We start from the raw sequence: 26,953 nt of genomic DNA, 5'->3' as shown, positions 1-26,953 counted from the left end.
AACAATAGTTGCCCCCTCTCCCGAGTCTGGAATGCTTTATGCCCAGGGTCTGGGACCCCTCATTTAAATTGGCTGCGAAGGGACAGGCGCTGTGAGGCCTGGGAGGAGGTTGTTAGGGATGGAAAGCCGGGGCCCAGGAATTTACAATCCGTTACTCAAGAGGTGTCCTGCCTCCCCCTCACCCCAGCCAGGCCTTCGCAGGCCCAGCATGTGCCGTAAAGATGTCACACTGGAGGGGGGGCGGTGCTAAGGAGGGGTCCCGGGCCTGGCCTGGTGGGGGGGAGTGGCATGCAGCCTGGGACAGAATCCCAACTGCACCGTGTCCCAGCCGGAGGAGCCTGGACCAGAGCTTGCCTCTGGGAGCCTCAGGGCCCCTCCCTCTGTGAGCAGGACGTGGAAAGTGCTGGGTGAGGGAGGGCTGGTATTGTCATGCACCCCCCCACCCCACCCCAAGAACGCCAGCTGTGAGGCAGGTGCTAGCCTGGTTGTGGTGGGGTCCCCAGACCCACAGGGCACCTTGCAACAGGAACTTGGTCACAATTGTGCACCTTTCGCTGCCCACCTGTGCGCAGGCAGTGTGAGGAACCTGCTCACATACCAAGCCAGACGCCCTTTTTGTCCTCTGCCAAATCACACACTGACCTTCTCTCCTATTTGGTGCTGACACTTTGTAGCTGTGAGTCTCAGCCCAAGGCGCATTGCCGCTCTGAGTCTCAGTTTCTCACCTGGGAAATGGGCAGTCATTTCCCTGCCTCACAGGTGCGCAGCGCACAGTGCTGTCCATGCAAGTCGAGAGCCTGGCACTGCGGGGGCCCCTGCTAAGGGAACGGGCACTTGAGAGGACCTGGGGCCTCTGACAGAGGAGCGGGGAGGCCACGGCATGCTGGGGGCTGGGCAGTGTGGGCACCTAACACTGGGGCCCACGACCAGCTCACCAGCAGTGGGGAGGGTCAGACCTGAGAGCTGCATCAGAGCCTGATGAGGGGTCAAATGTGGGACAGGTGTTGAGGGAAAGGGAGCACCTGGAGGTCGCTCAGGCAGAGGTGCAGGGTGGCTGTTGGTGGCCTCAGGGAGGTGAAGACCGAGGACACACTGGCCTGGAGGCTGATGAGGTCAGCTTCTCCCAAGGCGTTGGAGGAGTGCTGGACGTTGGGGTGGAGCTGTCCAGAGAGCTGTGAGGGGGAGGGCTGAGGGCAGGCCTGGCGAGGGGCCCCACCAGGAGCCACGTCCACCCTGAGTGGGTGATTTGAGATGGCGATTCTCCAGGCATCCGGGTTTCCCCAGGTCCCCACTCTCCAAGGCGCTCCGTCTTTGCTCTTGGGGGAGAGTGGGCGATGGGGAGCATTGGCTGGAGCCCAGCCCAGAGCCCTGAGCAAGGACGTTCCTTGTCTCAGAGATGAGCATCTAGGAACCTTCTCGCTCAGGGATGGTGGGGGGAGCAGGGTGGAGGGTGCGTCCCAAAGGGAAGCTTGCATGGCAATGCCCTGCAAGTGTGTGCGAGTGTGTGACTGCGCTGGGGGAGGGGAACAGAGTAAACAGCCACCGTGCCCTGTCCTCTCTGCGGCTGTGGCCAGGTACACAGGCCTGTTTGGACAGCTGCCTTGTCTGTCTGTCTGTTTGGGAGATGCCGGCTGATAGATGGGGGTGAGTGGACTGTTAACCCCTGGCTGCCTGCAGTGCCGCAGGCTCACCTCCTCCTTCTGTGGGGTACTGGGGAGCCAGAGTTCCTGGCTGCCCCCACCCCAGCTCCCCTCTGGGGGGAAACCTCTAGCTCTGAGTCAGGGACAGTGGCTCAGGGACAAGGTGAGGGGGGCTCCAGGGCATGGACAGTCTGCCCTGCACCCCCCCCCCAGGGATCCAAGGGCAGGAGAGGAGGGTATCTCTCCCAGGGGCGACCAGGGGCAGAGTCTGTCCCAGTCTGTCCAGAGCTGCTCTCCTCACCCCCACTCCCGTGCCCTCGGGAGCCTCCTCTACATGTATTAAAAAGCCAGCTGCCAGGCTTTCTCAGGGCAGCCCCATCTTCACAAATGCCAGCTCAGCCCGGAGTGGAGGAAGGGCAGTTCAGGGCCACGAGCAGCACCTCTGAAGTGTGAGTAGGCGAGATGGGGTTTGGGGCTGGCTGCGGGGGAAGCTGAGCTCAGATCCGGAGAGCCTGAGCTGGGGAGAGATCCCGGACCCAGTGATGAATCTGAGGCTGTGCTGGCTGTCAGTGCGGTGAGGCCAGGGTGACTGCCAGCCTGGTGTCTCCACCGTGGTCCCCCATGCCCCACCACCTGTCCCCATCTCAGTCACTGCTCTTCCATCCATCCGGCACCAGATAGGGCCGAGGGAGCCACCCGGGCTCCTCCCACCCACCCCAAAGCCCAGTCCATTTCACGCCCTCCATCGCTCTCTAATAGCCCACCCCTTCTCCCACTCCTGCACCTACCGCCTGCACCCCCTGTGCCTCTCCCCTGCAGAGCACAGGGATCCTCTTAGCTGCTCTCCCCGCTCCTGCTCTGGGCCCCCTCCCACCCTTGGTCCCTGCTTTGCAGCCAAAATGATCTTTTGAAAATGTAAATCACTCAAGCCACTCCCCAATGAAAATGTGTCAGTGGCTTCCCATGCCTCTTGAGATGGAGACAAAAAATCCTTTAAATGGCCCACGAGGCCATCAGCAGAGCACGGGTTAAATAAATCAGGGTTTGCCCGTACAATAGAGTGTCGGGCAGCGTGAAAGGAGGTGCTCCAGGCAAGATGTGGAGTCCTCTCCAACAGTCCTGAGGGTAGGAGGGGGGAAAAGGAGACGCAAGGAAAACAGTGTGTGAAGTAGTGTTTGCGTAAAAAACAAAAGTGGACAAAAGCCCGAACCAGTCCTATTTAAAGAAAAGTCGGTGGGGAGGGGACTAATGGATACCCACCGGCTCGGGTATGTATTTTATATATATATATATGTATTCACTGCATATCTAGAGAAGGGGCTCAAATGGAAGACTTGGGGTGCCTCTGGGGAGGGGACCTGGATGGCCAAGGAGGGGATGGAGCAGACAGCAGTGAATGCCCTTTTGTACATTTGAATATTAAACCGTGCAGTAAATTACCTATTCAAAACTAAATTCAATCATTTTCAAAGTACCAACATTTTTAAAGGAGATGGTTGCAAGACCCTGCACCCTGCAGCTGGCTTCTGCTCCTGGCCAGCCTCCTGTTGGTGGGCGCCACCCCCAACCCACACCGCTCTGAACCCTTTCTTTCTGGTTCACACTGCCCTATCCCCCTGCCCTTGCACTCCTGTTTCCTCTGCTGCCTGGACCATCCGTCCTTCCCGTCCTCGCCTGGCTGATTTTCCCTCCCCTCTCTGTCTCAGCCCAAACCTGTCTGTAGGAAAGTGGCCTTCCCTGATGCACCCCCCTCAGCCTGGGTTGGATTAGGAGCAATCGCACCCATCTTCCTATCTGCTTGTCTCCCTTCTCTGCGTGTAGGTCTGTGTGGGCAGAGCCCACTTTGGGCTTGTTCACAGCTGTCCCCAGCACCCGCCCAGCACTGCACCTGCACACAGTAAGCACTACATCAGTATTTGGGGTCTGGGTGAACTAACTAGCAGCCAAAGAGGATGCCCTGAGAACTCCTAGGAGAGGGCTGTTGCCATGGGGATTGGGAGGTGCCCACTGGCCCCTTGAAGCCTGAGAAGGATTTTGCCCGACTCACAAGGCGGGAAGATGCTCCAAGCAGAGGGCAGAGCGAGGCACAAAGCCCAGGCAGCTGGATTTCCCGAGCAACCTGTTTGCCAATCCCGGCTCCCCCACACCCGAGTTGTGTGACTTGGGCAAGTTACCTCCCCTCTCTGCGCCTGACTTTGCTCCTCAGCAAAATGGAGGCGTTGGCGGGGGCCTCTCCGAGGTACTAGGGGTGGGGCTCACGGATCCCACCCGGAAGGCGGGCAAACAGTCGGCGCTGGATAAATGCTGAGGGAGCTGCTGCGGGCTCGGGGAAAGGGTTAAAGCTGGGCGCTTTTTAATTGTCAAATGACTGCGGGCGATTAGCGCTGGCAGCTTCCTCAATAATCGCTCTTCTCTGTACCTGCTGGGAGCTTAATTAAAAAACAAAGAGGCTCAATTTAAAGGCCATTACTATGCTAATGCGGCCGGGCGGGCAGTGATTAAGAGGCTCCGGCAGGCGGCGGGCGCTGGGGTGGGGCGCGGGGCGATCAGTTACCCACTAAACGGGCCGGCGGGCAGCACGCATGGCGGGGCTCCACCCCGGGCTCCCGGCCCTGACCCGCCCCCAGCCAGCCGGAGCTGAGCACGGACACCCAGGAAGGGGGTCTCGCAGAGCCGCCTCTTATTCCCTCACAAGGGGTCCCGGCTGTGGGAAGGAAATCAGTGCCCCCCACCCCTCCCAGGGCCTCCCCCAGAATTTCCCATCCCGCCTCCCACCAGCATGGAGTCCTTCTCCTCTGCTGCGCCCACTTCTCAGGTTGATCTCTCAGGCCCCTCGCCTGGGGGACATGCTCTGCCCACACACTCCACCTGTGTCCCTGAAAAAGGTCAACAGGACACAGTCAGGCCACCCGCTGGGAGCAGGTCTCAGGCTCCCAAACCACTGGAGCGTTTGTTCCCTGTCCCCAACCACCTTCCCAATCTCCAGGAAGGATGGAGAGTGTGGTGGTTGCCAGCCCGGCTGACCTGGGATCGGGCCCTGGCTCTGCCTGACCAGCAGGGGGACCTGCTCAAGGATGGGACTCCCACCTCCCAGGGTGGTCATGAGGCCGTGGTGAGGCCCCTACTATGAAGCTCTGAGCACAGGGCTGGGCTGCTCCCTGTAAGTTTGACATTTAGTAGGAACGTATGCAGGGTGGGGTTCAAGAACTTGACAACGGGAGCACAGGGGTGTTGTGTGTGTGTGTGTGTGCATGTGTGTCTGTCTATCTGTCTGAGAGGTAGGGGGACTTAGTCCAGATCTCATTGGAGAGATTGAGCAGTGAGCCCTTCAGTGTGATTGGGCTGACAAAGTTATCTCTGACTGCATTAAGAGGAGTATAGAGTGGGGAATAAGGGAGGAGATGGCTCTTGTGGCCTCTGGAGGACTGAGTCGCTGGGTGCCATGCTTTAAGGGCTAATTGGACAAACTGAGGCTGGTGACTAGAGTGTGGAGAAATAGCCACCAGAACCTGGAGGGTTTAAAAGGAGAGGGAGGTGTCAGGGGAGGGGTTGCAGTCTTTAAGTCTCTGAAGGGCAAGAAGGAACAAACTTAAGTCTGTGGGGTCCCAGCTGAAGCAGGACATTTGCGCCCAAAGTTTGATCCCCACAGGGCTGTCCTGACCCCATGGTTTTGCCCCTGATTGTGTTTTCACTGGCTGCCTAGTGAAGTTTGTGATCATAAACTTTGGTGATTTTGTCGGTAACAGTGAAAAGCACCCTGCCTGCGCCTGGGGGAGGTTTAACCCGGTCAGTTCGCCAGGACGAAATACAACCGACAGCAGTGGAACTACCGTGATGAAATGTGTCACTAGCCACAAATTAACTGAAGAGTCAAGTCTCGATAATCAGTAAGACGCAATCCCAGCGCAAACCTGACAATGGAGCAAACCTTTATTGAAAAGTTTGCATGGAAAATAATTTATCTCAATGAAAATAATTTTAGTGAAATAAAAATGAAAATGGAAAAAGTTGTAAATTATTTAACTGCGCCAGGAAGAAAATTGATCAAAAAACTAAATTGCCTTAATGGAGTTTGTTCCAGAAAACACTTGCTCGAAGGAAGTTTATCAATGTTGTTATAGCCCTAATTAAAACGCTGTGGTTTATGTAGAGGGAGTCCAGGATCCTGGGGGTCAGAAGGATGGCGCCAAAACGTCAGCTTGGTCCGCGTTGAGGCCCTCCAGTGGTGCCCTGGATTTCTCTTTCTAGGCCCCCTTCCCCATGGAAAACCTCATTCCCACTACACCAGGAGCTCCCTGAGGGGAAGGGACCCTGTGTCTTTTCCCACTGATTCTCGTCAGCTAGCACAGTGCTTGGTCACCATGGGGGCTTGGTAAATACTTAGGGAATCAACAAGTCTTAGAGTGAAAGTCTTAAAAGGCAGTTTCTGCTTTCAAGAAGAGAAATTACATCCCAGCACTTGGCACAGAATGAATGCCTAAGTATATAGTGAACAGATGGATGGATGCATGCTTGGGTGCATGGGTATTTGGATGGATGGATGGATGGATGGTTGAGAGGGTGGGTGGGTGGATAGATGGGTAGGTGGATGGATGGATGGATAGATGGATGGAACGATAGCTGTCTGAGAGGCCATGTGAGTGGGTGGGTAGATGGATGGATGCAGTGGCTATATGAGTGGGTGGGTAGATGGATGGATGGATGAGTAGATGGTAACAAAAGAAACCTGATCTATGCCTCTCTTTTTTTGGTGAGGAAGACTGGCCCTGAGCTAACATCCATTGCCAATCTTCCTCTTTTTGCTTGAGGAAGATTGTCCTTGAGCTGACATCTGTGGCAGTCTTCCTCTATTTTGTATGTGGGACACTGCCACAACAGGGCTTGATGAGCAGTCCTAGGTCCATGCCCAGGATCTGAAGCTGCAAAACCCCATGGTCACCAAAGCAGAGCATGCAAACTTAACCACTGTGCCACCGAGCAGCCCCATCCTGATCTATATCTTCTTTAGCCCAACATTCAAGGCCTCCAGCCAGACCCTTCTCCGTGCTCACCTATGCTCCAACCTGACTGACCCACCGTCCCCCTAACCCTCAACCTGGCCTCCCTTTTCTTCATGCCTTGCTTTTTTGCAACCCCTCCCTCCCAGAATGGCCTCTCTGCTCCTCCACAGAGCCCACAAACTCTGGAGTCACAGACACTCCTGTTCCCATCCCAGCCCAACAGCTTCCCTCCATCCATAATCCTTTGCGCTCTTTGAAGCCACCTTCTCCGGGAAGTCTTCCCTGACCCACAGCCCTGCCACCACCCGGCCAAGTCTGCACCTCATCAGACCCTGCCCTGACTCCCTCAGCCCTCCCTGGGCACAGAGCTCACAGGCAAGGCAGGGAGCAGGAGCAGGAAGGAGACCGACATCCCAGCTCTGATCAGATGCTGAGGGCTCTGTTACCCGCTCTGAGCACCACTTTCCGCTCTTGTGAGAAGAGAGTGGCAGTACCCACCTCTCAGGGGTCTGATGGGGGAGGAGTCCATGTGCAAATAAGGCACAGAGCTTGGCATGTAGGAAACACTCAATAAATCTTAGTAGTAATAACAATAAAAATGGCTGCTGGGTTTGGCCACCAGGAGCTGGTGGCCTCAGTGGGAATGGGGGAGGGGGACCTGGGGTCAGCTTGGAGGAGTTGATGAGCAGGTGGGAGGAGAAAGCTCCTACTGTGGGCCCAGCCTGGGGCCTGGCTGCTAGCAGGCGCTCAAGGAATGTTAGGTGGATGCGTGAATAAAAGAATCATCGGTGGGTTGATTCGCCAGTGAAGGGGCAGAAAGAAGAGGGAAAAGCATCAGCCGAGGGTTGATGCAACGGTCCAGGTAAAGCCCTCACCTGGGGCCTGGCCCAGAGCTCACACGCCCTCTGCTGCCTCCTGGGCCCAGGCTTGCTGGCGGCTCTTCCTGCACAGAGGGCAGGAAGGGGCGTGTGGGAGGATGGTCAGAGGGACCTGATGCTCCGCCTTGCCCCTGCCCTGGACCACTGTCTTTCCCTGATGTCACCAGGAGAGGTCTGGTCCCCAGCATCCCCAGATGGAAAAGAGACTCCTGGGGCAGAGTCTGTGCCTTGCTCCCACACCCCCAAGGGTCAGAGCCGCAAAGGAGAGAGACTGGTAATCAGGTGCCAGGCCATGTGTGCACGGCAGCTCGGTCTGTAGGAGTGTGTGTATGTGTGAGAGAGAGTGCATCTGTGCGTGCGAGCGTGTGTCTGTGTGTGTCTTTATCCTGGCAGCTCCCAAACAGTATCCCTGGCTTGGGCCTCTCTCTGCACTCCAGGCTTGTGTATGCAGCTGCCCTCTGGATGCATCCACGAGGCTGTTAGATGGCAGCTCTGACGTAACATGTCCAGACCTGCACTCTCGATTCCCACTCCCCCACCCGGCCTGGGTCTCCGTGTCACTGAATGGCAGACGCATCCTTCTGGTTGCCCAGGCCCCCAAATCTTGGGCTCGCTCATGGCTCCATCTTTTCTCTCACATCCTCTCGTGACCCTGTCTACCTTCAAAACAGGTGCCAGGTTGGACCACTTCTCAGTGCCGCCTGCCCTGCTGTCACCTGGTCCAAGCCAACGTCATCTTTCCCCTAGATTGTGATTACCTCCTAAAGCATCTCCCTGTGCCCACCCCTTTCTCCACCCCCACACAGCTGCCTAAGGAACCTGGTTGATTATCAGTCAAATCATATCCCCTATCTGCTCAAAACCCTCCCTGGAGTCAAAGCCGGACGTGATCTGCCCCCTATCTCTACCTGCACCGCATAGCCCTCTCCCCACTCACTCACTCACCTGCTCCAGCCACGTGGGCCTCCTTGTTGTTTCTCCAACTCTAGATACACTCAGGCCTCAGGGCCTTTGCACTTGCTGTTCCCTCTGCCTGCAACCCCTTTTCCGCAGATATCTCAGTAAGGCCTCTGACTGCCCTTTGTAAAACCCCTGGCCTCCCCCATGGCTCTTCCTCGCCTCATTTTTCTTCATCGCATTGCCACCATTTGTTATACTCTGTCCACTCAGGATTTATCTGTCTGTCGCCTCTTCCCTCTCCCATTAGAATGGAAGCTGGGGTGGGGGATTGGGAGGGACTGTCCGTCTGGCCCACTGCTCAATCCCCAGCCTCCAGACAGTGCCTGGCATGTAGTAGGCGCTAAATAAATATTTGTGGAATCACAGACCGTGTGCCTGCCTGGCCAGGATGGCCCCCGGATGGTACCCCGGGCTCCCGGCTGTGCCCATCCCTCCCTGCCCCTGGCCCGTGACCTATGACCTCCAGCCCCGGCTGGGGGCTCCCGACAGCGCCCCGGCCCGGATCAAAGGGCCTAGGAGCCAGGCCGCACAGCTGGGTGTGCGCGCCGGGCTGCAGGAAGCGCGGGGCTGCCCTCACGGCAGGCCCGGCCGGCGCGGCGAGGCTGCGGAGAGGCCGGCGGGGCCGCGCCCGGGGCCAGCGGACCAGCGCCCGGCCACGCCGCGCATTCCAGCCCCTGATTGACACGCGCACCGGGGCCCCCGCCTGCGGCTCCCGCCGCCGCCCGCCTGGCCCGCCGCCGCCGCCGCATCAAAGCAGATGTTTGCAGCTGGTTTGAGTTGGATCCCCATCAACAGGCCCCTTTTTGTCTCAAAATAAAAAACAGCTACGCCCGGAATGATAAGGACGCGGCAGGCACGTGGGGGAGATGTCAACGAGTTGGGGAGGGAGGCAGCCGGGCAGCTCCCTATGCCTGCTGCCCCCATCAGCAACTGCAAGCGACGGGGAGCCTCTGGCAGCAGCAGCCGGAACCCCAGGAGTGTCCAGGGTCCTGTCCCCTCGGCTCCTGTGAACTCCAGCTCATCCCCCAACAGGCTGGTCACAGACATCACAGTCCAGGAGCAGCACTACCATGAGCCACTTCCTGAACACTTACTCTGTGGGGGCCCTTCCTGAGTGCTCTGACCATTCCATCCAGTTATCCTGGCCACCAGCCCGTGAGGAGGTGTGACCCGCAGAGGGTAAACACCTATCGTGATTACTTGTAAGGTGGGGATTGTGGTCCCCAGTTTTCAGATGGGAAGACGGGTTCAGAGAGTGGAGATGGCTTGCCCCGAGGCCAGGCAGCCAGTAAGTGGCAGAGCTGGGATTCAGACCCTTCAGACCATTCCTTCTGCCTCCAGAACCACGTTCTGAACTAGGTGTCAGGTCGCCTTTTCCAGGAAGTTGCCTATGAGGCCTTTCTGTGCCCCCCAGCTTGCCGCATGTACCTCATCAAAGCATGCATCACGCTCAGATGCTCCCAGAGGACGAGATGCAGTCTGAGTCTGTTCCCCAAGCATCTTGCGTGAGCCTGGCTCAGAGTCGGCCTCCATGGGTGTTTGCTGGTGAATGTGACAAGGCATAGCCAGTGGGGACAGAGGGGCTGTGGCTCCAGGCACCAAGCCTCGCCGTCCCCATGGAGGGAATGTTTCCAGAGACTGTGGGATTTGGATCTGGAGAGGCCCTAAAGGACACCAGGCCCAGAATCTGCCTGGTCCCCAGGGTGGCCCTGGGTGAGGGCCTGACAGAAGCCTATACCTCAAAGGGACAGACAGACAGACTGGGAGAGCACAGACCCAATGATATGATTGGGAGCTTCAGACTGAAACGGGATGTAAGAAAGAGAAGGTTCCAGAGCCTGTACCAGGCACCACAGTGAGACTTAGACTGGGGAGGGAGAGGGAGCCCACACCTGCCGGCGCCCTCTGTGCCAGGCGCTGGGCCAGGCCTTCTCACAGAGGCTAAAACTCACCAGGTTCTCCATCCCCAGGCGAGGGAGGGACCAACACCCCCGTTTTACAGAGGAGGAAACTGAGGCTCAGAGAAGGGATGTGAATGACTCGAGACCACACATCTGATGCTGGAGATGTGGAAACCACACCTCTGAGCCAGGGGGCTGACAGAGAGCTCTAGAATGAGCAGGAGAAGGAAGGGACACAGGACGGAGCATCTGATTGGCCCACATTGAGGCAGGTGTCCAGGTGTGGCCCAACCACTTATGGTCGGGGGGGTCAGTTAATAACCCACATGGGCTGTCCCTGTGTACGAGGACTGGCAGTGCAGTGGGGGGTGTGCTGCAGGCCTCCCAGCCGACAGGCAGCATGTATAAAACTTCCCTGATCAAAGTTCGGACACTGGACTCCAGGTTGAGTAGTTGTGAAGGGACGGGGGAGAAGAGGACAAGTTCACTCATCTTGTTACCTGTTAGCATTCTCAGACTCCTCAAAGCAGAGTATCAATATTCTCTTGTCCCACTTGGCTGCTCATTTCATTTCTAGAAAGGTTATTCATTCATTCAACAAACACCACCAACTCAATGCCAGCGCTCAGGGTAGGGGTAGGGATTTGAATTAGATCCACTTCCTGATTTCTGGGTCACTGGGAGCCTCAGGCACAAATATCTGGGTCTGTGGGCATCAGGAAAGGCTTCACAGAGGAGGTGACACTTGAATTGGTTCTTGAAGGATGAAGAAGAGTTCAACAAGAAACATAGGAAAGAGGGAGAGAAGACAGGCCTTGGAGGCAGATGGAATTTTCAGTGTTAAGGAGATGGGAAGGGCCTTGCTGAGTTCAGGGAGCAATGAGAAACCTGGCAGCTGGAGCAGAGGGTCTGAGGCCAGGTGTGACAGGGGAAGAGCGGGGCCTTGAGTGCCATGATTAGGTCTTTGGGCTTCTCCTGAAATTGTTGGGGGCTCTTGGACTGAGAACCCAACAAAGGGCTACATAAACTGTAAAGTGCAGCAATGGGGTATGGCAATGGCAGTACAGTGAGGTGGGGCAGAGGAGCTTCCACTTGGCAAGGGCAGTGAATGGGTGCTGGAAGTCTGGGAGACATGATGACAGTGGTCGCGATCCCACTTACTGAGCCCGTCTCTTGTGCCCAGGCATTATCCCCACTGAACAGATGGGGACAGTGAGGCTGAGAGGGGAGAAGGGACTTAGTAAGTTTCCAGTGCTAGGAAGCAACAGAGCCAGGATTCCCCCTGGTGCGTGCTGTACAGCCTCCAAGATCTGGGGGTGAAGGCCTGTGAGGAGAGGAGGGCGGGCCCCCCGGCTGGTAGGACCCCAGTGTTATCAGAGGAAGCAGCATCAGCCGTGCCGTGTGCGTCCCTGTAGTTGTCAGTGGTTTAAGAGAAATTAATTAATCCGATTTGTAATCCATGTTCAAATGCTCCAGAAAAAAATTGGTTTTCAGAGTTTTCTTTATTAGCTTTATGAGTTTAATAAATTGAGCATTAAATAAATAAACCAATAAAAACTCAGAGGAGATGGAGACGTGTGCTCATGTCCTGGGACTCTTCAAGGAAAAGATGTCCCTAAAAAGGGAACTTCGTACTCTGCAGTCACAGGCTATCCTGGGCGGAGGGCCGTGTGTTTGTCAGGGGGGATGTTCAGTTGGGTTTAGAGAGAATCCACACCCTCAGCCACACCTACTGGGTGCCGGGCTTAGGCGGAGTAATGAGAACTTGCGGTGTTCAGAGCCTTGAGGGCAGACAGACATGGGCGTGGTACCCAGAGAGCACGGGAGGGAGACTGATGAGTGAAGAGGTGGGTGGATGCCCAGAGCAGGGGGGACATATGTGGTGATGCTGCCGTGTGACCTTGAACCTGCCCTCTGCACCTCCATGTGCTCATCTGTAGAATGGGGAGGGGACCCACATCTTCATTTTAGGGTCCTTGAGGATTTCAAGAGGTGATGCAGGTGGATGCTAATTGAGCTCAGTCATGTTAGTGAGACAGACAGAGAATTGAGCCAGGAGTGCTCTGTCCAGCTCAGGCCAGCCAGAAGCTAGGACTGACCTTGAACCCAGGGTGGTGACGAGAGGGTGGCGTGGTTGGGGCCTGTGAACCTGGGGTCAGGGAAGCTGCTCCCAGGAATCGTGGAGACTCCAGTAAGGGTGATCAACAAAGGCGTGTGGACACACACGGGACTAGAGAAAGGCAGACGCCAGCTGTCATGGAGTGCCCTCGTCATGTCAGCACGGTGCCAAGGCATTACATGCACTCAGCCTTCCAGCAGCCCCGTAGGCAGGAACCATCATTCGTATTTTACAGGAGAAGAAATTGAGGCTCAGAGAGGTTAAATATCTTGACCAAAGTCACACAGCAAAGAAGTTATGGAGCCAGGATGGACCCCCAGGCTGCCTACTCCAGCACCCTGCCCTTCCCACGGCCCCACACACTTCTCCCCTCCCACGTGGCACTGTCTCCCCAGGGGCAGGTGGGCAGGGGGGGCTCCCACCAGACCAGACTGGGGGTTAAGACTGACATGCCCTACCTCACAGGCGGAACAGGACTGTATTGGTTGGTTTAGTATTCATTCAACATTTATTGCTCACCTTAGCATGTGTGGGGCCTTGTGGTCAGTACCTAAGATACAGAGGCGACTGAGGGGAAGGTGGACCTGGAAATGTGTAAAGTGGAGCCCTTAGGATAAAGGGTACAACGGGGAGGGGGGCATGAGGATAGGGAACTCAGAGAGGGAGACATCATCCAAGACTGGAGAGGGGAAGGGGGGCTTCCTGGAGGAAGGGGTGCCCAAGCTAAATCCTTCAAAAGAAGCAGCTGTTTGCGGGGCAAAGGGTGGGAGTGGGGGGATGGCGTTCCGGGAAGTAGGGACGGCGGGACGAGGGGCTTGGAGGTTTCCATGAAGAATGGGGAGGGCTTGTGTGGGTCACCAGCCAGCCCGTGGCCTGTGCTGTGGTCATGAAGCTGCCCTCTCGGTCTGAAGCTTCTGGATTGGGGGAGGAGCAGGACGGGGAGGGGGGAGGTGGGGGGCAGATTGACACGAGAGAGCGAGGCGGCCAGAGGGGAAGCCTCAGGCAGCTCCCCTGGGCCAGAGCTCTGGAGCGCCCCCCCACGGCACCCCACCATCCCCTAACCCCCAGGGCCTGCCGCATCCCGGCCTCCCAGCCCAGGTGTGCAAGCAGAAACACACCCATCGGGAATGCCCAGCACAATTCTGGGGAGCGGGAACTATTGTCCCCATCTTCCTGATGAGGAAATTGACACTCAGGCTTGCCCAAGGTCACAGAGCCGGTGAGCCCGAGTCAGGATGGAGATCAGGACCTGGGCGCTGGATCCAGGGCCTTGCTGCTGGCAGGGCCTTCCCCCCACACCACCCCCCCCCCCGACCCCGCCCCGGGCTCCAGAGCCCCTCAGGGAGGAGCGGAAGGGAGGCAGGAAGGCTGAGAACCTTTCACCCTGAGCAGCTCTGCGTCTCTGGTCAGGATTTGCAGCTTCCACGCAGCATTCCTGGAGGGGCCTGCTCCTGGCCTCAGAAAGCCTGCTCTGGCCCCCTGACCACCCTCTGTGCTTGTTGCTTTACCCTGACAGCTCACTGCATCTCCACACTGAGAATAGGCAGCGTCGTTGAGCCCATTATACAGATAAGTAAGCTGAGGCTCAGAGAGCTGACTTTACTTGCCCAGTCACCAGCCAGCAAGTGGTGGGACCAGGCCTTGCCTCTGAGTCCATCTGATTCCAGTGCCACCTGTCTATGGCTGGGCTTGCTTCTCAGTGCCACCAATCCTTCCAGGGTGGGAGGCATGGAGGCAGGAAGTTGGGGCTCACAGAGAGGAGGGGACCCTGCTGGTGCCCCCAGCTCCTCCCACATGCCGTTAGTAGCTCTCACCCAGCATGGTAGACAAAGGCAGCCCGGTAATTGGGAGTGAGTATTTCATGCATCCCCCCCGATGTTTTATTGGGTGGAGAGATGCTTGGAGACCAAACGGATGGCACATTCCGTTTATAAAGTGTGTGCATCGTGTTTTATTTCCTGAGTTTTTGCAATCTAGATAACAGATGATGCCCCGGGTGGCTGGCGCTGCCTCCGTAATGGCGGCACCGAGCCTTTGGAGAAGTATTAATAATAGATTGTGTTGATGAGTTTGGAGAAAGTAGCAATCGACCCCCTGCTGCCAAGGCATTAGCACGGCTCTTCGCTCTTCTGAACGCAGCCTGCACGGTGGCGGCGGCTGCAAATGCGGGTCACTTGCCCTGCTGCCCCCATCCCTTTTGCTGGGAACCACAAAGGCCTGCTGACCGCAGCCTAGGACCCTGGCCCTGCCTTGCTGGCACATAGATGCGGCCAGTGCCTATCCGCTCATGGGCCACAGAGGCCAGGCTGCAGACCTAGTGGGGCCCCTAAGTCAGGAGGTGGAGCATGGGGACAGACAGAGGGACAGTGAAGGGGGAGCAGGGCAGGGGCATCCTCTGTGTCAGAGAAGCAGGTTCTGCAAACCTGGGCTCCTTCCCCAGCCTCTCTCTTGGCAGGGCTGGACGGCCAGCCAGATTCCTCGAGGCCTCTGCCTCAGGTTGCCATGGACAGTTGGGTAGGTTGTCCCCTGAACAAGGGTATCCAGCCAAAGGGCCAACTTGGTGTCGAAATCCAGCTCATGTTCTTCTTGCAAAGTCATGTCTTGTGTGGGTTGGTGGGGTCCTGTCTTCCTGGAGCAGACAGCCTGGCCTGAGCGTCAGCCCACCCCAAGCCTTCACTCACCTTCTCGAACATTCATTGAGGCCTCCTGGAGGATCAGGTGGAGCCAGGTCCTGCCTTGTGGAGTTGGGAGCTGAAAGGGGCATGCACTGTCACTCCGATGTGACCCTCACTCACCCAGTTACATGCTCAGTATCATTGCATCCTGACGACAGCCCTTTGAGGGAGGTCCTGTTGACATCCCCATTTTACAGTACAGGGAACTGAGGTTCAGGTGAGCAAAGACGAGGCTATCTTCCCCAGACCAGGGCGTCAAAGAAGGCTTCCCAGAGGAGGTGGCGTTGGAGTTGGGCATTGCAGGATGAGTAGGAGCCTGCTGGGTAGGATAGAGGTGGGTGGCAGGGGTTGCTGGGATGTCCCCAATTTGAGTGCTGTGGCTGGTGCCAGGGCAACGGGCAGAGCTGGGGTTGGCCCTGTCCACGCGCCCCAGCAGCTCGCCGTGGGCGGTGCTGATGGCAGCCCCGGGAAGGGAGGCAGGCCGAGTGCCTTGCATTTATGGCCGTTTCTGTTCCAGAACCGATTAGTGGAGAATTGCAGCTGTAATCTGTGCCTGTGATGGCAAGCCATAAAGAGGGATGGGATGTGCGCAGCGCTCCCAAGGTGGCGCCCGCAGACGTGGCCCGGGGACGCGGGGAATGAAAAATGGTTTTAATTCCCTCCCAGCAGCAATAATTTGATTCTTCATAAATTTTTCCATCAAAGTGTTGTTGAGGCTGAGTTCCCACAGAGCAGGGCACGTGACAGGGATGAGGGGCCTGGAGGAGCGGTCAGTAGGGGTGGGCAGAGGAGGGTCACGCTGCTCAGACCCTTCTGCACATGCGCACGCTGGCGGAGGCACGGAGGCCCCTGCCCGGCTTTGTTGGGAGATGGAAGACAGATCCACTGTGTCATGGAGGGACCAGAGCAGGCCCAGGCTCAGAGTCGGGTCCATCATTTACCACCCCCGGGACCCTGAGCAGGTGCTTCTGCCTGTCAGAACCTCAATTTCCTAATCTCTAAAATGGGATTAATATTCGTTCCTGGGTCACAGGGTTTTTGCGAATATTGAACGCATTTCTGCACACACAGTGCTTAGAAGGGCACCTGGCGAGCCGACATGCTCAGTGAACACCTCTGTGCAGGCGGAGATGCCTAAGCTGAAACGAGAGCTGAGTAGGTGTTGGCGAAGCCAAGTGGCCGAGAAAGAGCATGTGGGAAGGCCAGTGTGACGGTGCTCTGGAGAAACTGCAGGCTGTTCCGTGGGGCACAGCCTGGGGGAGACGAGGCAGGATCCTGAAGGGCCTTGAGTGCCAGACTCAAGCACTTGGATGTTGTCCCAAAGGCACTAGGGAGCCATGGAAGAGTCTGGAGCAGGGAAGTGGCGTGATCAGAATATGTGGTTTAGAAAGATCCCTCTGGCTCTCATCCTGGAGGGTGAGTTGATGGGTGGGAGGGGCTGAGAGCCCAGGCAGGGGACTGGGGCAGCCGCTGGGGCAGGAAAGGAGGGGCCAAGGCTTGGGGGTGGGTTGGGCAGGCCCAAGGATTGCTTGGACATTGGGGTGAGGGAGGGGCAGGGAGGAGGAAGAGCAGGGCCAGGAGTGAGTGTTGATGGCACCTGACTCTGGGGGAAGGTCTAGGCTGACCCTACACTCTGCCCTCTAGTGGCTACTGTGTCTCTGAGCAGGAAGGGCCCTGAGCTGACACAGCCGAGAGGGCACCTCTGGGCAGGGGCCGTGGGACGGGCCGTGGGGCTGGCCGGCCAGAAGGGGAAGGCTGCAGGCCCTGCCCCTCTCTGGCTCCGTGCCCAGGGAGGGTCTCTCCCACTCGGGCTGGACGGTCAGGGAGGCAGGAGGCGGAGGCCCTGGGTGGGCAGCGGCCTCTGGGAGGGACCCCTGCGCCTGGCCAGCATGCCCGCTCTGTGCACCCGCAGGCTCTTCGCGGCCAAGTGCAGCGGCTGCATGGAGAAGATCGCGCCCACCGAGTTCGTGATGCGGGCGCTGGAGTGCGTGTACCACCTGGGCTGTTTCTGCTGCTGCGTGTGCGAGCGGCAGCTCCGCAAGGGCGACGAGTTTGTGCTCAAGGAGGGCCAGCTGCTGTGCAAGGGCGACTACGAGAAGGAGAAGGACCTGCTCAGCTCCGTGAGCCCCGACGAGTCCGACTCGGGTGAGCCATGCCGGGAGCTGGGGCAGGCGGCAAGGAGGGTGCTTGGTGGGGTGCCATGCAGGGTGCCCGTGCCGGAGAGGCTCGCTCCTGCCCCCAGACCCACAGACAGCACACCCCCATCCGTGTGCATATGTGCACTGGTGTCCACAGACACACATGCACACGGACACTAATGTGTGCACACCCCCACTGGCACACAAATGCACCTGCGGACACTACCACCAAGGCACACATACCCGTGCCCATGCATACGTGCATGTGATCACAAATGCACACCTACAAGCACATAAAATGCATGTGCGGATACGCAGGCCCAGGAGTGTTTATACACAGACACACAGACATGTATAGACATGTGCTTACACGCCCAAGCATGCAAAAGCCCACACCCAGGGGCACACACATGCACACACACATGCGTGTGCACACCTGACCCAGGACACGCCTGCCCTAAGCACCTCCACACATGGCAGCACACGTTTGTCCACGTACTCACGGGTGCCGTGGTTTGCACACATGTGCACATATACCCTGCTCTCTGGCCCGCCGCCCCTCCCCCTCTCTTTTCCTTGCGAGGCCCCCTGGCGGCCCAGCACCACGGGGTCTCTGCCAGCACCGGGTCTGCAGGCTGCTGATGTCCCAGGGGCCGGGATCTGATGTGTCCGCTTGCCATCGGCCCCCCTAGAGCCCTCAGCATTGGGGAGCAGGAGCCCTGAGCCGTTCCCTGTTTCCTGGTGTGGGGCCTGGGTCCTCGGGGAGAGGGAAAGACCCCATTTCCCAGGCTGAAGTCACCTCTCTACTCTGCTCCGGCTCCCAGAAGGACTCCGTATGGAGTGTGGAGCCCTCTTGGCAGGAAGGGCAGGGCCAGCTGGGAACAAGTCTTAGGAGGCAAAAGCCAGGGAGGTGGCTGCGCCCTGTCATTCCTGGGGTGGTGGGGAGAGGCTGGAGCCGGGAGCGTGGAGAGGAGATGCCCTGGTCCACTGGGGCCCTTGGGGTAACTGAGAGCCTACGGTCACAGGATCTGCCCATACAGAAGGGCTTTGTCACTGCCAGGGCCCTTGGTGGAGGTAGTGAGCTCCCCATCCATCTGTCCCTCTGTCCATCCCTGGGCAGGGCACCACTGTAGCTGCCTGGATTCCTGTGGGAGAGCAGACCCTGGCCTGGTACCACTGGCCTGTTCAGACCAGGCCCGGGGAGGGGTCTCTGAGGGAGGGGCTGGCCCCACCCACAGGGGCTCATGCTCAGAGGAAGACAGGCCTGGGGAAGGGAGGCTAGTTCAGGCTCGGGGTGGGGGCAGCAGGAGGCACATGGTGGGGAAGCTGTGCCGTCTGTCTGGCACTGGCATCTCTGAGATCCACAACTCCAGGGTGTGCAAGTGGCTGTGTGTGCATGGTAGGCATGGGTGTGTCTCTGGGTGAATACGGGTGCTTCTGCATGCACGTGTGTGTGTGCCTGTCAGGTGTGTGCATGCCTGTATGTCTCTGCCTGTGAGCGTGCACCTGTGTGTGTGTAAATATGTCTGTGAGCTGCACATGCTCTACGTTTGTGCCAGTCTGCATGTGCGAGTGCTGGTGGGTGGGTGCACCTGTGTGCGTGTGCGTGTGTGTGTGTGTGTGCCACAGTCATGAAGACTCCCCTGGGAGAACATCTAGAGAGTGTGTTTTGCCTGTCAGGTCTTAGTGCCTGGAAGCTTCAAGGAAGCAGGCTCCCCGGAGTCTCCTTGCTGGCGCTGGGCTAGTGCCGTGGGGACCTGTTTCCTCCAAGCTCCACATACTGGGCCAGGTCTGCAGGGGGCCGGAGGCCAGCGTGGCCGGTGTGGGCAGGAGGTGACGGGATCCCACCAGGCAGCAGGGGTTCAAGGCTGTACACAGCTGTACCAGGCTGATGGGCTGGGTTGTGTCCTCCACAGTAAAGAGCGAGGACGAGGATGGGGACATGAAGCCGACCAAGGGGCAGGGCAGCCAGAGCAAGGGCAGCGGGGATGACGGGAAGGACCCGCGGAGGCCCAAGCGGCCGCGGACCATCCTCACCACGCAGCAGCGAAGAGCCTTCAAGGCCTCATTCGAGGTCTCCTCCAAGCCCTGCCGGAAGGTGAGGGGTGGCCAGGGTGGGGCGGGCCTGACATCCCACCCCGCCGCCTTTCCAGACACCTCCCCTGCCGCCCTCGCTGGGGGTGAGGACATCCCTCCGCCTCCCGCCCATCCCACAGTCCCCCTAGACGCGTCCCCTCCTGGCGGCACCCCACCCCGGGCCCCACGGGGGCCTGACCTGTCTCCCTCTCTCCGGGCAGGTCCGAGAGACGCTGGCGGCAGAGACGGGCCTCAGTGTGCGCGTGGTTCAGGTCTGGTTTCAGAACCAAAGAGCCAAGGTGAGAGGCCCCCTCCCACCTGTGCCAGGCATGGGTGGAGTGGAGGGGAGCAGGCCGAAGAGCCACCGGGGCCTGATGTGGGGGTGTGGGTGGGGCAGGGAACGAACAGGGCGGAGGCGGACCGGCCCCAACTGTGTCTCCTGCAGATGAAGAAGTTGGCGCGGCGGCACCAGCAGCAGCAGGAGCAGCAGAACTCGCAGCGCCTGGGTCAAGGTGAGCCGGGGCCGGGGGCTGGGGGTGGGGGCGGGCTCCAGTCCCTGGTGACGAGACTCCCAGGAAACCTTCCACCAAGGCCCTCGGAGCTCGGGCAACTTCTGCCTTGGAACCAGCTGAGATCAATAAAGTAGAGAGGAGCACAGATGGCAGGGTGGGCGGCCTGGAGGGGTGGCAGAATTTCCCCAAACGGCCACCGCTGCCTTCCCGTCACCATGTGCCAGGCACTGTTCTCACCATTCGATGCTCTCCGTCTCTCTGAATTCTCCCAGATCCCCAGGAGGAAGGGCACTGTCGCATCCCTTTTCATATATGAAGAGACAGACTCAGTGAGACCAAGGGACTTGTCGGGATCACTCAGCTGGTCAGGGGCAAAGCCAGGCCTCAGCCCTGAGCAAGGAGCTCCTAGGCCGGTGCTAGCATGACCATGCACCCTGCTGCCCACGTTAGAATGCAGCAGAAGTCTCCAGAGAAAGTCTGCAGGATGTTGAGGGTCCAGGACGAGCTCCTGCTGGGTGGTGAGGGACAAATTTAAGGGCGAGGGCCAGGTCCCCCAACACTGGGCTATGCCAAAATTCCACATCTTGGGCCAGGGCTGGTCTCCCAGGCCCCATGGGGACATGGAGCCTTCAAGGCCTTGAAGGGAGGGCACAGAGAGCCCCTGAGACTGCTAAAGCAGAGTGGGGCCCCAGAGCCATCTGCTCCCAGGTGAGACAGGGGCCCCGGGATGGACACCAGGGCACTGATGGTGGCTCCTTCTGTCAGGCCTCTGGGGGCCAGGCTAGTGTCCCCGGCTGCACCCAGGCCTTCAAGGCAGTGGCCTCGGAGCCCAGTTCTTTCTCTGCTCCCTCTCCTGAGACAGCCCCGCCTCCTGGGGCTGCAGCCACTGCCTCAGATCTTCCAGCAGCCCCCAAGCTGTGCTGCCCTCTCGTGCTCCTAGCTGCCTCCTAGACGCAGCCTCCCCCAGAACGTTCCATAGTCCCCTGGAGCTCCTCCTGGCTCACACTGTGCTCCACACTGCTGCCCCTGCCGCCACGTCACCTCTCGCCATTCCCGTGCTACATGCTATGTCTGCTCAGTCACCAAGTCAGGCAGTGGTTTCTTGTCGGTGTCCCTAAGGCCCCTCCTATAGTCTCTCCCACAAATACCCTGATGGGGACCCGGCCCCTCCCCCTGACTTCCTCCTCCCAAGGGCCCCGCCTCTGTCCTCTCCCCTCCCAGCCTTTCTCCACAGTTCCCCTTCCACCCCCCAAGCCCTCCCCTGGCCTCCTGCGGCCTGGGGCTTTATCCTCACTCTGCTCAGCCCCCACGCCATTTCTCCCCCACGCGGCCTTCCCTCCTCCTCCAGCTCTGGCCCGTGGACTGGGCTCCCCACTCCCACCGGCGCTGTCCCTCCTCCCTGCCTCTGCTGCCCTCCAGCCTGGCAAGCCTGACCCCGTTTGGGCCTGTGGAGCCCCCTCGGGAGTAGGGGGCCCCTTCCTCCAGGAAGCCTTCCCTGAGCCTCTTTGGCCTGGGTGTGGGCCCTGTCTCGATGCTCTCAGGTGCAGGGCGTTCACTTTGTCTGTCCCCCGGGGCCTGAGCCTGGAGGGCGGGGCATTGGCAGAGGGAGGAGGTAGGGGGGCTCTGCCCTTTGATCATTCAATCCTGGAAGAGGAGCTGGAGGTGGGTGTGGGGGAGCTGGTGGGGAGACAATCAGATGTCTGGCTCAGTAGCCCTGGGGGCCCAGGGAGGCCGTAAGCCTCAGGTGGGCCAGGGCGTGTCCCTGGGCAAGTCCAGAGAAGGTCAGAGGGACGGCAGTTGGCCCCCTGGACTGGGGGTCATGTGGGAGGTCAGTGGGGATGCCTGGGGTACATCTGTGGGGGCTCAGGACAGGGCGGGCAGGGCCCATCGGTGAAGGTGTGCTCTGTCCCCAGAGGTCCTGTCAAGTCGCATGGAGGGCATGATGGCCTCCTACACGCCGCTGGCCCCGCCACAGCAGCAGATCGTGGCCATGGAACAGAGCCCCTACGGCAGCAGCGACCCCTTCCAGCAGGGCCTCACGCCGCCCCAAATGCCAGGTGACCACATGAACCCCTATGGTAAGCCTCCCCACCCCCCGCCCACCCCGGCCCCACCCCTGCCCCTGCTGCCCGGGCAGGCCTGGCAGCATGACGGCCGCCTGTCCCCCCAGGGCCCAGGCAGGGGCCAGCACAGCCCACCTGCCTCCTCCGGACAGGAAGGCGACACCCTGAGGTCCCACCCACAGCCCCCAGCCCCTTTGGTCAGGCACGGCAGCAGGTCATCCTGTCCCCCTCCCCTCCGACCACATATGCCGCAGGACCGACAGAGCCCCCAAAAGCCTGCACCCCGGTCCTGATGCCCCGTCTGCCCCGCAGGGAACGACTCCATCTTCCACGACATCGACAGCGATACCTCCTTAACCAGCCTCAGCGACTGCTTCCTCGGCTCCTCGGACGTGGGCTCCCTGCAGGCGCGGGTGGGGAACCCAATTGACCGGCTCTACTCCATGCAGAGTTCCTACTTCGCCTCCTGAGAGCAGCAGCCGGGCGCACGGACGCTTGGGCGAGGGTCCTGGGGTGGGACTGCGGCGCACAGCACAGCCAGCCTCGGCGCCCGGGCCCTGCCGCCCGCACAGACTCTGCAGACAGCCATACGGTGCCCTCCCCTGGGCCGGCCGGGCCTGGCCACGGCGCCCGCTCGGCACCGCCAGACAGGCAGACGGGCGCAGCCTGGGCAGGGGCTATGTCCTGCCCACGAGACCATGTCACTCCCGGGGACCCAGAGCTCGCGGATGCCACTTGCCCCCCAGCCCCACCTCAGCCTCCATCGCCTCCTCTCCCTCCCCATCTCTTTTTTGGGAAGCTTAAATTCTCTCTATTTTTTTAAGTGTCCTCTCTGTATCCAGCCAACCTCCACGGCCTGGGCCTGGGCCGGCAGGGGCCCTGGGTGCCTCAGGATGACGATGTTGTGGGCGGTTACCTGTAGGGAGCCCTGCCTCCCACCGCGGGTAGACCTGCTGCCTGGTGTCACCCCTCCCCGCCCGAGCCTGGAGCAGAAGTGGGGAAGAGCTTGTGGGGCGCCAGGCCCTCCGAGTCACGGGGGTCGGGGGTAGATTGAGCCCAGGCAGACTCCAAGGGACCGAGACACACATTCCAGTGCACACATACACTTAAAGGCACACCCACGCAGACCCGCACAGAGATCTGTAGAGACGCTGCAAGAGACAGCGAGGCCTCTGTGGAGCAGCCCAGGAAAGGGGACGAGGCCAGGTCGGCGCCGGGACCCCTCTTCTTAGAACAATAGGGGAGCAAGGGGGAGGGGAGGAGGAAAGGGAGAGGATGGGGCAGGCTCGAAGCACGTGGATCCAGATGTGTCCGAGCCCAGATGGGGCTGCTGGGCAGGCAGGATGGCCCAGCCCCAGCCAGCTCCAAGGGAGAGACGGAGCCCGCAAACCAGCTAGAGTCAGGCCAAATGGCAGAACCCCAGGTGGAAAGGGACCTCAAAAGTCACTCACTGGGCATTCCACCTGAAGCCTGGCTCCTGCCCAAGCCACCTCTGCCTCTCCTCACGTACCTCCAGTGACAAGGAGCTCACTACTTCACTCCAGTCAGCTGCCCTTTTCTGCTGGTTTCACCTCTGCCTTTTTCAACTGAGTCCTCCCTTCTCCAAGGCAGGCTTTTCCAGCTCCTCCAGCCCTTCCTTTTAAAGCTGTACCCCCAACTGAGCTCCAGCTTTCCCTCTAAAGGTGTGGAGCAGATATAACCCAGTCTTCCCGCTGACATCAGCCAGCCAAAGTGAGCAGGCCCATCCCCGCCCCTGCTTTAGGCGCTCTGCCTCTGTTAATGTGGCCCAAGATCCAATGACTTTGGAAACTCACCCTGCCCTTCTGTAACGAAATTCCCTGACCTTAACACACATGTCGGCTAAGCCACATCTCTCTTCTCTGTGTGTATGGTAGGGAAGAGGGTATTTATTGTTTAGACCCCGTAAAGGACCTTGCGTTTTTTTCTTGTTACGTTTCCTCTTGTTTGATTCAGTCCAGCTCGTGGAGTTTCTCTGCACCCCAGCTCCGTGACCACTGTTTTGCTCTCCCTCCTGAGCACATCTGCCCAGTGAGGAGTCGGCCCTGTGCATCTCACCCCGGGAGCGTGGACCCCTGGGGCCTCTTCCTGTTTGGCGTTGCCCCGTTAACCAGTCCTACTTGGATGGTGGGTTCCCACCGCACTTTCACCCCATCTTGCCGAGTGCCCGCTGGAAGGCAGATACGCTCCATCACCCCTGCCCCTAATCTACTCCCTGTCAAAAGAGGAAGCGAGGTCAGGCTGATAGGCCCTGTTCTCAGCGACCCCTCCCTGGCCCCTGGTGGTCACTGTGTCCTCAGCCAGGTGCTCACAGCCCTGCCTTTAATTCTAACCCGAGCCCTTGGCCACCACGCTGAGGTCTGCCTGGTCCAGCCTTGGAGTGAGTAGGACAATGGGTGTCTCTCCCTGCCTTTGGGCGCATCTGCCTGGCCCTCCCCGGGGTCCTCAGAGTTCGCCAACCTGCTCTGTGGTTTTGCTCCTCTGTCCACTGGGGGGACCTCAGCCCCTCCAGAGCGTCCTGGGCCGGTCTCCCTGGCCCTCCTGGGCTTCTGCACTCATGCCTCGCCCTGCTCTTCACCAAGGCAGGACAGTTGGGGGCATGCGGCTCAGCGCCCGCCCTGGGCCGGAGCAGCCAGCCTCCCCCTCCTGGGCTCTTCCTCCACACGGAGTTCCCACAGGAGCTCAGCTGATGTCCTTGGTCCTTCTGCAGCCTCGGTCCTCCGGGCTCTGTGCCTCTTGGTCCTGGACCCTTAGGCAGCCATGCTAGTTTCTTGAGAGACACTTCCCTTCCTCCTCTGTGGTCACACAGTCACATGAGTCCAGGGGTAGACGCCCCCACCCCCAGGAGGCCTGGCCCTTCTCCCCCAGGCTCTTGAAGTTGGAAGGAACCTCAGGAATGGGTCATCTGGTCCACTGCATTATTTTGCAGCTGGGAAACTTTGGCCAGGAGAAGGGAGGGGACCAGACCTCTCACAGCCAGTCGGTGACAGAGGAGAACAGGGACGCCAGGCCAGCCCCTCCGCCCCCCGTCTGGGGAGTCGCCTCCAGGAGAGGAGTGTGCCTCTTCCCACTCTGGGGCCTCACAGCCTTGAGTCTGGCTCAGGCTCTGCCCCCACCAGGAGCTGGTACAGGGACCCTGCACTCAGGACCCACAGACTGTCAGAGCCAGAGGGACCTCCGAGCCCCTCGTGCCAGAGACGGCCCGTCCGCCGTGGTTGGGTGACTCCTGCCCTGTGTGCTGCAGCTCACTGCCCCCAGGCTCCCTCAGGCTCCCCCAGACGCGGGTGTCCACTCTGCCCGGCCCTGGCCCGGGCGTGGGGACACAGATGAACGAGAGGTAGGGCCCGCCCTTGAGGGACCATCTCCTAGGAGAGGCATGCAGACTCCGAGCCAGTCCTGTCCAGACGTTGCTGGAGACCCACTTCTCAGGGGAGGAACCTGACTCAGAGAAGGGAGGCAAGTGTTTAAGGTTGCCCAGCAGGAGCGCACAGAGCCAGGCAGCCTTGTGGGGGTTGGGGGTGAGCTGAGCTGAGCAGGCTGTTCCCACTTCACGTGGAAGAGGTGCAGCCTCGGCTGGGGGCGGGGGCAGCGAGTAGCCAGGACCACCCCCAACACCCACTGTGATGTGGGACCACCGGGGTGGGAATCCCAAGGGAAGAGGAGGTAATGGTCTGGTCTCCGGAGAAAGAGGTCGAAAGTGAGAGGTGGGCAGGGCAAGTGTCGGAGAAAAGCTGAATTCCGCTTCCCTGATGGGGAAGTCGAGGCTCGGAGAGAGGAAGGAATCTGCCCCCAGTAACACAGTGAGTGGAAGCAGAAGAAGAACAAGAAGGCGGGCTCCTGCCCCTAGCGAGAGCCTCATCTGCCTGCTCCACGGGGCCTCCGAGGGAGGCCGCACAGACAGGGGGACACTGTGGTTCCAAGGGTCAGACAGCGGGGCCAGCAGAGCCTGTAAGAGAAGGGGTCGGTGTGCCCCCTTCCACCTTGGAAGGCTTCCTGGAGGAGGTGGGGGGCCCACTGCATCCAGGTGAGCAGGGCCCAGCAGGGTCAGGCCCCCATCACGAGGTCGGGGGCAGCCTCTTCTCCTTTAGGGGGCTCAGCTGCCCGCTAGCCGGGAGGCTGCCTCACTCGCCCCCGGGGAGCCCTGCCCGGCCCCAGCCCGAGCTCTGGGCACCACATGGGGTGAGCATCACCCCTCCTTTCTGGGGGAACCTGCAGCTCTGGGGCTCACGCTGCCCTGTGGGGAAGAGGGTCCACGCTCACGCACGCACACAGACACACACTCACACCTGGACGCACACGGAGGCTTGCACACCCACACTCCCGGGCACCCGCGGCCTGGGGCCGGGGGAGCAGGAAGGACCCTCCCACATTTGGCCCTCGGAAGGTGCCATTTCCAATGAGCCTCTTTGCTGGTGCCCTCACCCCCACCGGGGGTCCTGCGGGAGCCCAGCTCAGCCAGGTGTGGGGACCGGGCCACCAGCCATTCTTTTTTCCTTGTACAGACTCTCACTGCCCACCCACCATCCCCAGACACATTTTATTTAATAACTTGTCATTGTTAAATTATTTATTAGCATTTACCACATCACCACTCCCACCCTGCCCTCCACTCTCACCTTTTGCCTCTTCCCACAAAGCAGAAAATGGAAACAACAACAAAAAAAGATGAGACGTCAGTATATTTGTAAATAAACCAACCTGTACACGCCTGTGTTGCCTCTCCTTGGGGGGAGGGCTGTGCTGGGCCTGAGCTGGTCCCACATGAGACATGGGAGGTTCCAAGATGGGCACCAGGGACAGCCGATCAGGAGGAGAGAGGGCTTGGGGTCCCTGGTCTTGTCCAACCCATTCCTTGCCCCATCCCATAATCCTCCTCTCCCCATCCTCATCCTGAACCATCTCCATCCTTCAAAAACAAATGCGTCCGTCCCATCCTACTCTATCCCAGTCCCCAACACTCACTCATCCATTCA

At 59.5% G+C, this 26,953-nt stretch overlaps 1 protein-coding gene across 2 annotated transcripts in view; it reads left to right on the top strand.

Moving 5' to 3' along the window:
* Nucleotides 1-26,684, top strand: part of LMX1B (LIM homeobox transcription factor 1 beta) — an 81,638-nt gene extending 54,954 nt beyond the window's left edge. The window contains exons 3-8 of one of the 2 annotated variants that reach the window (XM_044778750.2): nt 17,086-17,318; nt 19,228-19,409; nt 19,609-19,686; nt 19,833-19,899; nt 21,813-21,977; nt 22,275-26,684. In XM_044778750.2, the coding sequence (XP_044634685.1) occupies nt 17,086-17,318; nt 19,228-19,409; nt 19,609-19,686; nt 19,833-19,899; nt 21,813-21,977; nt 22,275-22,432 (883 nt within the window). In that variant the 3' untranslated portion in view covers nt 22,433-26,684. The remainder of the gene's footprint in view (nt 1-17,085; nt 17,319-19,227; nt 19,410-19,608; nt 19,687-19,832; nt 19,900-21,812; nt 21,978-22,274) is intronic. The other variant, XM_044778751.2, reaches the window with a different exon arrangement.
* The last annotated feature ends 269 nt before the right edge of the window (nt 26,685-26,953 follow it).

This window comes from Equus asinus, chromosome 10 (genome assembly GCF_041296235.1).
Source record: "Equus asinus isolate D_3611 breed Donkey chromosome 10, EquAss-T2T_v2, whole genome shotgun sequence".
Taxonomy (NCBI): domain Eukaryota; kingdom Metazoa; phylum Chordata; class Mammalia; order Perissodactyla; family Equidae; genus Equus; species Equus asinus.
The sequence above is the reverse complement of the archived record's forward strand: the minus strand, read 5'-3'. Positions and strand labels throughout refer to the sequence as shown.